This window comes from Schistocerca gregaria, chromosome 8, assembly GCF_023897955.1.
Source record: "Schistocerca gregaria isolate iqSchGreg1 chromosome 8, iqSchGreg1.2, whole genome shotgun sequence".
In the NCBI taxonomy this organism is placed as follows: Eukaryota; Metazoa; Arthropoda; class Insecta; order Orthoptera; family Acrididae; genus Schistocerca; species Schistocerca gregaria.
The window spans coordinates 82,668,479-82,679,190 of NC_064927.1; the positions used below are offsets into that span (position 1 = coordinate 82,668,479).

General features: G+C 35.3%; 1 protein-coding gene across 2 annotated transcripts in view; it reads right to left on the reverse strand.

Annotated features, from left to right (window-relative positions):
• Nucleotides 1-10,503, reverse strand: part of LOC126284980 (transmembrane protein 185B) — a 61,281-nt gene extending 50,778 nt beyond the window's left edge. The window contains exons 1-5 of one of the 2 annotated variants that reach the window (XM_049984270.1): nt 10,235-10,497; nt 9,944-10,120; nt 9,597-9,804; nt 9,249-9,509; nt 9,026-9,149 (exon numbers count right to left, since the gene is read on the reverse strand). In XM_049984270.1, coding sequence (XP_049840227.1) covers nt 9,026-9,149; nt 9,249-9,509; nt 9,597-9,804; nt 9,944-10,120; nt 10,235-10,272 — 808 coding nt within the window. In that variant the 5' untranslated portion in view covers nt 10,273-10,497. Of the gene's footprint in view, nt 1-9,025; nt 9,150-9,248; nt 9,510-9,596; nt 9,805-9,943; nt 10,121-10,234 lie in introns of both variants that reach the window. The other variant, XM_049984269.1, reaches the window with a different exon arrangement.
• Nucleotides 10,504-10,712: the final 209 nt, after the last annotated feature.

Sequence of the window (10,712 nt, forward strand, 5' to 3'; positions counted from 1 at the left end):
CAATCCCCTAAATGGCACAAAATGCACACATTATACCTATAGATTTATTTATTCTTATTCAAGAATTCATCTATGGTATAGAAGGAGTTGTCAAAGAGATATGAATTCAATTTATTTTTAAAACTGTTACTGCTATTTGTCAGTCATTTTATTTCATCTGGTAATTTATCGAAAAGTTTTACAGCAGCATATCTTACCCCTTTCTCTGCCAAAGATAGGTTAAGTAGAGGATAGCGTAAGTCTTTCTTTCTTCTGGTGTTATAATCATGAATGCCGCTGTTGTTTTTAAACTGGTTCATGTTGTTGAGAACAAATTTCATTATTGAGTAAATGAACTTTGTGAGGCTGTTGTAAGAATTCCAAATCTTTTAAAGGGATGCGTACAAGATGTGTGACTATGAGCCCCACACATTACTCTAACCACTTTCTTTTAGCAGTGAATACTTTTTGTCTAAGTATTGACTTCCACCAAAATATTTTTTTGTATGACATCAGAGTGTGAAAGTATGCAAAATATATTAGCTTGCTAATTTCTATATCCTCAACATGAACAATTATTGTGACTGCAAAAGTTGCTGAATCTAGTCACTTTAGGAGATCCAAAATATGATGTTTTCCAATTGTATGCTCTACTACTGACTTCACTTGATGTGTTAAATTTATTGAAGAAACTGTACTCCTCGCAGTAGAAAATTGGATGTACTGTGTTTTTCTGAAGTTCAGAGCAAGCCCATTAACAGAAAACCAATTAATAACTTTTCCAAAGACATTATTTATATCATTTTCTATTGGAGTTTCTTTTACTGTACATTAATAATGATGCTTGTATCATCAGCAAACAGTGTCAGTTCAGCTTCTTGTTTCAGATAAGAAGGGAGGTCATTCACATATATCAAGAACTGAAGGGGACCTTGTGGAACATCTAATGTAATTTCACCCCAGTTAGATGAAGTGGGAAACTTCTTTAAATCACTTAAACCATATAAAGAAACTTTTTGCTTCCTATTCTGTAGGTATGACTTAAACCACTCATATGCTGTTCCATTTATACCATAGAATTGTAATTTCTGTAACATAATGTCAAGGTTTACACAATCAAATGCTTTGGCTAAGCCACAGAAAATTCCTATGGGTGACATTTTATTATTTAAAGACTCTATTATGTGGGCAGTGAAATTGTATATTGCTATCTCCGTGGAACCACATTTTTGAAATCCAAACTGTGATTTTCTAAGTATCACATTACTGCTCAGATGGCTAACCACTTTTGAGTACATTACTTTCTCAGCAATTTTTGAAAATGCTGTGAGCAAGGATACTGGCTGGTAATTACTGACATCTGTGATGTTCCCTTTTTTGTAGACTGGCTTGACAATGGCACATTTTAATCTGTCTGGGAAAATACCTTGAGGCAGTGATGCATTACAGATTTGACTCTACATTGTTTTAACATCCTTTAGAGATGTCATCTACTCCAACAGAACATTTATTTTTCAAAGATTTAATGATTTTCCATAATTCACAAAAGGTTGTTAGATGAAAACTAACCTGATTAGGATTTACCAAAACTAACTCTTCCATGTACTGCTTCGCTTTTTCTTTTGAACTATTCTCAACAATTTTTTTCACCTATACTTGTGTACTGCTGGTTAAGATGGTCTCATTCTCTTTAATAGTAGTACTACCTACCCCAGTGGTTACTTATCCTGTCTCTCTTTTAACAATATTCCATACTGCTTTGATTTTATTGCCCGAGTTGTTAATTTCATCTCTAATATACATATTTTTTTTTATTTTCTGACAACTTTTCTCAGTATTTTACAATAATTTTTACAGTGTAAGATTACTTGTGGGTCTATACTAATCCTTCTGCCTCATACAATTTTCTTTTCCTTACTGAAGACACTGTAATACCTGTTGTGATTCAAAGTTTCTTTGAGAACAGTTTGGTGTTACATTTATTAATTTTTGGGAGGCAACAGTATTCAAAATTTATCAAGAAATATGTTGCATTTATCACTGGCATTTGACTCATTATATACATCGTCCCAATTAACATTTCTTAAACTTTCTCTGATGTGCTCTATAGATATCAGTTTTGTAAGTTAATCAGTTGTGCATCATGGGCCAATAATCCATTTATCACAGGGAAAATGTGTTAGTTCCACATCCTCTTGCTGCACAAATACATTATTTATTAGAGTGCTACTGTCTTGAGCTATACATGCAGGGAAACTGATTCTAAGTTATATGTCATTAATAACACTTCGAGTTCACTTTTCCTACCAGAACTGCTTAAAAAGTTTACATTGAAATCACCACAGATTAATAACTTCTTATTTTTGTCTGACAGACAGCATAATAGGGAGTCAAATTTTTTTATGAGTAGCTCCCAATCTTCTAATGGGGACATGTACATTGTTGCTAATATGAACAATACATTATCTAGCTGTAGCTCACATGCACAAGCTCCAAAGTGCTGATCAATACAAAATTTGTTTACTTCTACAGTTTTGTACTTATACCCTTGTTTTGTGTAAATGGCAACTCCTCCTTTATCAATGCTAGATCTGCTTTAGCTAAATTATACCCATTTACACTGAGACTTTCCATGCCCACAGTTACATGGTGTTCAGACAGACAAAATTTATCAATCTCATTCTTATTTTTGAGATTATTTAAACATACTAACAGCTCATCTACTTTATTTTTTATTCCCTTGATATTTAGATGAAGTAAATTGATACTACCATTTGCTATAACCATATTTACTGTACATGAAGCTTCTTTTATTTTTCTTGATTACTGTCTGTCTGAACTTTCACTTTAACCTAAAAAACCTGTTGGCTTGGTCCCATTAACCACAGGGATCATCCCTTGTGTGACTGTAGCCCCCTTTGCAGTATCAGCTGATAGAGAAGCTAACTTATCTTTCCCATTCCTATTTAGGTGCAGGCCGTGTATTGTGTATCCCCACTTATCAATAGCATCCTGTTCAGCTCAATGTTGAGCTAGATGCCTTACACCAGTGTTTACCGAGGGCTGATCATGTTGGTGTTGTTTTGTCTAGGTCACTCCTAATACTATATCTTCGATTCATAGCCAGGCCGTTTCCTGCTCCCCCAACTATAATTACCTGATCTTCCTTCTCGAAGTCCCTGCATAGCTGACATAAAATTTCTGTCACCTGGCTAAGGTTAGCACTTGGTTTCACAAAACTTGTGACCTGGAAGCCTTCACCTCATTTCTCCTGAAGCTACTGGCCTACACCCCTTTCATGACTGCTACCTAGAAGCAGAATTCTTCTTTTCCTATTCTGATTTGACCCCAACCTGTCTGTTTTCTTTAAACTAATATTCTGCTTCAGCCCACATTAAGCTACATCTGTATAAGGCTGTTCTTCCACTACTTCAGATAGCAAGCCAAACTGATATACTAATGGAATTTCTAAAGGTTTTTCAACAGTATTAAATTACACTTAAAGGCTTTGCATAAAAATCAGGAAATGAAATGAACATGTCATCCTTGTTCATAAGGAAATAAAGGTGATTCACAAAAGGTTCTGGAAGTGACCACCCTTGACTTATAAACTCAGTTGAGCACAACACTGCATATTAGCTGCCAGAACCTCTGGTGTCACTGCAAATATTGTAAGTTCTGCAGTTTGTTCCAGTAGATCTTGCCTTTTAGGCCACCCTAGAGGAAAAAATCAGGTGGTGTTAAATCAGGTCACCTTGGAAGCCACAGTCATTTCGAAATGACGCAGGAAAAGTAATTCAACCTCAGCAATGGTCACTCAAAGCGTGTGGCATGTTGCGCCATCCTGGTGGTACAAGCTGAGGGTAAGTTCTTCAGTGTGCAACTGGTTCACAAATTCCTGAAACATTTTGAAGTAAACTGCACATCACAGCAGACTTGAAAAATACTGGTCCAATGATGCGACGCTGTGATATTGTACAGAACATGCCAATCCTTTGAAAATGCAGGGGTTACTCAACCAGTGCATGTGGATTTTATATTACACCATACATGTGTACTGCAATATACCTGGCTTCTGTGCAATAAATTTCTGAAACCAATGGCAAAAAGTAATGCATTTGTCTTTGTCACTGACAACCAGTTCCTGAATTGTAAACCCGTATGGATACATGTCCACTTTCTTCGCAGGTCTGTAAAATATGCTCCAAGACATCCCACATTCCTGAGAGAAATGTCAAACAGACTTTGAAGGAAAGACAAACAATCATAGTTTCACATCAGTGACTTTTTCTTTGGATAATGACAGCTATCTCCTGCCGTGAAGATCCAACACCATCCCACTGCTCTACATCTCCTTCACTAACTTTTGTATGCAGCATTTAAATGATATATGCTGGTTACCAAACCATTCAACAAACATTCACAGTAATGTCTTAAAGAAACCAGTAGTCCATTTTTTTTCCATACAAAACAAGCACTCTTTGACAGTATAGCAATACAATGTCACTAAACACTGAGCTCCAGCCACAGCGACGAGCAGAAATACACTGTTATGTGAAACAATGTTGCAGAGGGCAATGTTGCCATGTCAAATTCACAAATTACACGGTGCAATTTCAGTGGACTTACTACACACTTGTGGGACCTCTTTTGAGTGGAACACCCTATATTTGTGTCTATGTACTTATTTGCACTGCGGATGTCAACATGTTTTATGCACCAGCTACTAGAGGTGCTGTTTTATTCTTATTAGGAATATACTTATTCTCAATCTGGTTACCTATTGTTTTTCAGGGAGACTTTTTTTTTTCCAGTTCCTTGGTTACGGACTAAATATTCTTGTATTCTCGAGCAAAAAGTCTACATGCATGTAAAATTTTTCTGAAGCTACTGAATCCCAATAAATTTCCTTTCCTATGCCAAGACATAAAGTGTTTGTTCATTCCTTCCTCCTATAAAAGTTTGTATTTTGTACACAAGTCAGGTTAGACCTAGACCTAGACATGAACAATTTAGATGATCAGATAGCAGATGCAGCAGTCAACCCAACAAATACACTTACTTCTTTATGTTGATGATCTGCTGATAACTTCAAGTTCTGAGAGAATTGACGATATAAAAGTTGTTATGGAGGGATAACTTTGAAATGCAGGATTTAGATGTGATTAGCAACTATATGAGAATGAATATTGTTCCAAATTTAAGGAAGGAAACTAATACTATTTGTTGAGGTAGCTATCTTCAAGAAGTATTAATGGTTTTTGATATGTCTGACAGCAATTCTGTTTCAACTCCCCTGGAGGAAAATTTCTGATAACAGAATGTTAAAGAATAATATGAAAATGAAGACAACGAGGAAAAATGGAGACAATGAGAAAAAATGTAGAAATTTAATAGTGTTATCGATGTATGTCATGTTATTAGTTAGGTTCCAGACCAAATATTTGTATAACAATAAATATTTTAAGCAAGTAGGAACCATGTGGACGCCTGGATTTATGGAATCTTTAAAACATGTATTGTATAACATTAACAGAACCACAAAACCGTGTCCGTTATATGCTAGGGATAAAATTTTTATTCATTCTATAAATTGTAATGTTGACTCTGATTGGGCTGGTGACAGTAGTTAGAATGTTTAAAGCTTTGGGCTGTAATGTTTCATGGGCATCTAACAAGCAAACCCACATCTCTGTCATAAACAGAATCCGAATTTGTAAGCATGGCAACTAGTGAAGCCTTCTGGCTCAGTAATTTGTATTATTCATTGCACCGTTGTTTTTTGAAGATAATATGCCAATAATGAGCATTTGCAAGAATCCACTGTTCCATCGTAAACTTAAGCATATAGATGTAAAATCTGTATTTCAAACAATGGAAAATCCACGATGGAATGTAACAATATTATGAAAAGGATAGCTGGTACTCACCAAATAGTGAAGACGCTCAGACGCAGGTAGACACAACAAAAGGACTGTCCGAAAGTGAGCTGTTCTTCATCAGAAATAAGACAACATACACGCACACGCACAAATGCGATTCAAAATTTTATTTGTTAGAGAGAAAGTCTCTGCTAAGAAAGTTGTGTTAAGGCACAAATGTGAAACCAGCTGCTGTTTTGATGAAGTCGCTGGGTAAAAGAAAATTTGAAAAATTTAGAGCCTTTCTACGACTTCCTTAAATCTTGTAAATTAGTTTTTGTACCTTTGCTAATTAACATTGAGGGAGGGTGGAAATGGTATAATAGCAACACTGCTCCTTTTGGTTTATGTTCACTTCCATTCTCAAACATTTTACTTTTATTTTATCATTATTTTCTTTTAGCCTCTGTGTGTGCCATTGTCGTCTGCTATTGAGTTTTATGCTAATATATAATTAAAGAAAACTCTATACAAACAGACTTATTACTGAGCTTCACTGACTAAACCTGATTACATGAATGATAGTATTTTAAGAATATAGATTGCATTATGAGAATGATACCTGGTGTTAATTCTTGAATATCCTGCAGAGATCTCTTCAAGATTAGATTAGATTAGATTAATACTTGTTCCATAGGTCATGAATACGACACTTCGTAATGATGTGGAACGTGTCAGGTTAATAAAAGATGTCTGTACAAGAAATTACATTACACAAAATATTGCATGACACAAATTATTAAGGTTTTTTTTTTTTTTTTTTTTATTTTTTATACTTAGTTTATATCTAAAAATTCAGCCAATGAGTAGAAGGAGTTGTCATCTAGAAATTCTTTTAATTTATTTTTAAATGTTAGTTGATGTTAGTTGGCTATCTGTCAGGCTTTTGATGCTGTTTGGTAGGTGCCCAAAGACTTTTGTGGCACCATAATTTACCCCTTTCTGTGCCAAAGTCAGATTTAACCCTGCATAGTGAAGATCATCCTTTCTCCTGGTGTTGTAGGTATGCACACTGCTATTACTTTTGAATTGGGTTGGATTATTATCAACAAATTTCATAAGGGAATATATATACTGTGAGGTTACTGTGAGGATCCCTAGATCCTTAAATAGATGTCTGCAGGATGACCGTGGGTGGGCTCCAGCAATTATTCTGATTACACGTTTTTGTGCAATGAATACTTTTCTACTCAACGATGAATTACCCCAGAATATGATGCCATACGAAAGCAGTGAATGAAAGTAGGCATAGTAAGCTAATTTACTGAGATTCTTATCACCAAAATTTGCAATAACCCTAATAGCATACGTAGCTGAACTCAGACGTTTCAGCAGACCATCAATGTGTTGCTTCCAGTTTAACCTCTCATCAATGGACACACCTAAAAATTTTGAAAATTCTACCTTAGCTACAGACTTCTGTTCAAATTCGATATTTATTACTGGAGTTGTGCCATTTACTGTACGGAACTGTATATACTGTGTTTTATCAAAATTTAAAGAGAGTCCGTTTGCTGAGAACCACTTAATAATTTTGTGAAAAACATCATTTACAATTACATCACTTAGTTCTTGGTTTTTGGATGTTATTACTATACTTGTATCATCAGCAAAAAGAACTAACTTTGCATCTTCATCAATGTGGAATGGTAAGTCATTAATGTATATCAAGGACAGTAAAGGACCTAAGACCGAACCCTGTGGGACCCCGTGCTTGATAACACCCCAGTTTGAGGAATCAGCTGTTGTTTCAACATTACACGAACCACTTATTTCAACTTTCTGCATTCTTCCAGTTAAGTATGAATTAAACCATTTGTGCACTGCCCCACTCAAACCATAATGATTTAGCTTATCTAAAAGAATTCCATGATTTACAAAATCAAAGGCCTTTGAGAGATCACAAAAAATACCAATGGGTGATGTCCGGTTATTCAGAGCATTTAATATTTTAATCAGTGAAAGCATATATAGCATTTTCTGTTGAAAAGCCTTTCTGAAAACCAAACTGACATTTTGTTAGTACTTTATTTTTACAAATATGGGAGGCTACTCTTGAATACATTACTTTCTCAAAAATTTTTGATAGAGCTGTCAGAAGAGAGATTGGGCGGTAGTTGTTGACATCCTACGTATCCCCCTTTTTATGCAAAACTGGGTATTTTGACAACTACTTCACAATACATATATTCATTAGTGTCCTTTTCTTTACCAATAGTTTTCTTTTGACAAGAAACAGAGAAACCCATGAATATAACAGTAAGACCGCAAACAATATCTACAAAGATTTTAAGGGATTAACATTAGTAGATAAAGAAATCAGATACATGGGTACACATGTATAAAGTGAAACGGCTAGCAATAATGATGTTTTACATATTAGCTGGTGGCTGTACAATAGGCCTACAGTTTTAAATAAACAAACACCCTGACATTCTGTTATGAAATGGATACAAAAATCAATGAAAAATGTAGTGATGACACTAGGCTGCCATTCTTTTATTCTAAAATTGGTATCTAAGCTCCATGTTGGACACAGAGGAAAGTTCGGTTCGAGTCATCATCTTTGACCAATGACATAGGAAACATGGCAAACACCATAAACATTCATTGGCTTTGCCAACTCACAACTAAACTGTTACATTCCAACCTAACCTATGCCCCGAGCTAAGCTACAAATCAGTGTTTTACCATAACCAGTTTTACGTTTTTACTTTCAAATACATTACTTTGCCAACTATCAGCAAATCTGTGAGTATATATACCAAAAAGTGGTGTGACAGCAGCCATTGACATCATGTCACTGGCCAAAGCCAAATACTTGTATCAAACATCCCTCTTGACCCCTCCATGTTTGTCACAATATTATCTGTATAGGATGAATGAACTTATGAACTTCTTCAAGGCTTAAGTCGGGCCTCAGCACAGTACAGAGATGAGTAATTATTGACATCCTGTATTATTCACAGCAAAACATCCAGAAGCAGATTAAACCATAGTGGCTGCCAGCAGCTGGTCAGGTGGGTGTGCAAAACAAGTGAAAATTTGGTCGCCTTCTGACAATATATGCTCTGTTATCAAAACAGTTATAAGATTAAAATCGGAATCTCAGTTGATATACTTACATCTGTTGCCTCCTTTTGCACCAAACGACATTAAAATTAATGTACAGTATGAAAGGAACAGGGGTGAAACAACACCTACATAACTTAGCGTTATTGCCCCATCTAACTTGTTTGCAAGCAGCACCTGGAAATTAATAGAATGAAATATAATTTGATAACTCCTGTGTAAGCTAAAATGTGAGTGAACAGCTGTTTCAAAAGTAATAAATGGTGTGATTATTACCTGAAAAATGAGTATTGGTATGACCAGAAATGTATATCCTAAGGCTGAATTAAAAGATGTTCTCCTTTGTTGGGGATTTACTTCAGGGGCCCTAAGCAAAATTCCTGCAAAAATTATTGTATACAACACTCCAACTAATGACAGACACATTAAAATCCAGAGTGGCACGAAAACAACTTCCCAGCTCCACGATATAAATCCATCTAATTTTAGAGCCAGGAATATGAACTGTAGTATATTGACAGAACAGAAAAGTTCAAGCTGGAAAATAAAACGCAGTGCATTACTCTTTTTTTAAGATCAATCTGAAATCAAATCAAACAAAAATGTGCAAAGTCTCTCACTTACCTCAAACGAGCGGTCATGTTTCACAGCCCAGATGCAGACAGCGATTGAAACGATTGAAATAAATATGAGAGGTATGAAAACAAGTATCCACAAATGTCTGTCAGACTCCAGTTTGTCACAGACCAGCAGTTCAAACATTAGAAGAATCAAGTGGAGTGCTAAGCTTATTAGCATTGCTTTGTAGTGCACATATGCTTCGCCCTCCAACCTTTTAAAAAATAAAACAGAACATTAACTGAATCGATACGCTACTAAGGCTACTTGTCTTTTCAGTTCCGTGTTTATATTCTGCCACTTTGACAAATTTCAGATTTCACACATTACAAAGCAGCAGAGAAAATATTTACCTAAAATGTGGGTACCTCCACCATACATAGCTGCCGACAGTTGCCCCTGAGATAACCATAAATTTCCAAAACCATATTGGTATAAACACTGTCCAGTAACTCCAGATAATTGTCCCATCAAGTCGCAGGGCAAATAAAGCGGTAAAAACCATTAAACACACGTGAACAAGGAACTTGCTGAAATTGAAATGTAACATAAATACTTGAAATTACCACAGCTACTGTGAGAGGTGTCCACAAGGAAAACATAAACAATGACAGCGCCTTATCGAACAAAGAAATATGCTTTACCTTGGATTAAAGTCCTGGAATAATGTTTGCAGGTTCATGTTCAATTTTTCTGATATCTAGTACGTAGTAGTTACTATCACATGTTTGTTTTGGCTTAAACGTACTTTCCTGTCAAAACAAAGGGCATAAACACATTTCCATTTTTTTTCTTATTCAGCTGACTGCCTATGCATTCATTTTGGTGATATCGACCTCGTAGTAGTGAGAGGAAAACGGCCAAGAATTTTATGATTTGTTATTGTTGAGTATTTCGTTGTGATTACAAAATGATACTATGCATTCACAAGTAAAATATTTTTCAATATATATCAATATTATGATAGTTATAAAGACTACTATATTTAATATGAACTTTTTTGTTCAATGGCTGTTATTTCTTGATGAAGTTATATTTTGAATTAATATATTTCCTAGGTCTCACTAAATAAAGTTTTTCATATTACAGGTGTTCAACAGGGATTATTGAAACGGCTCTGAG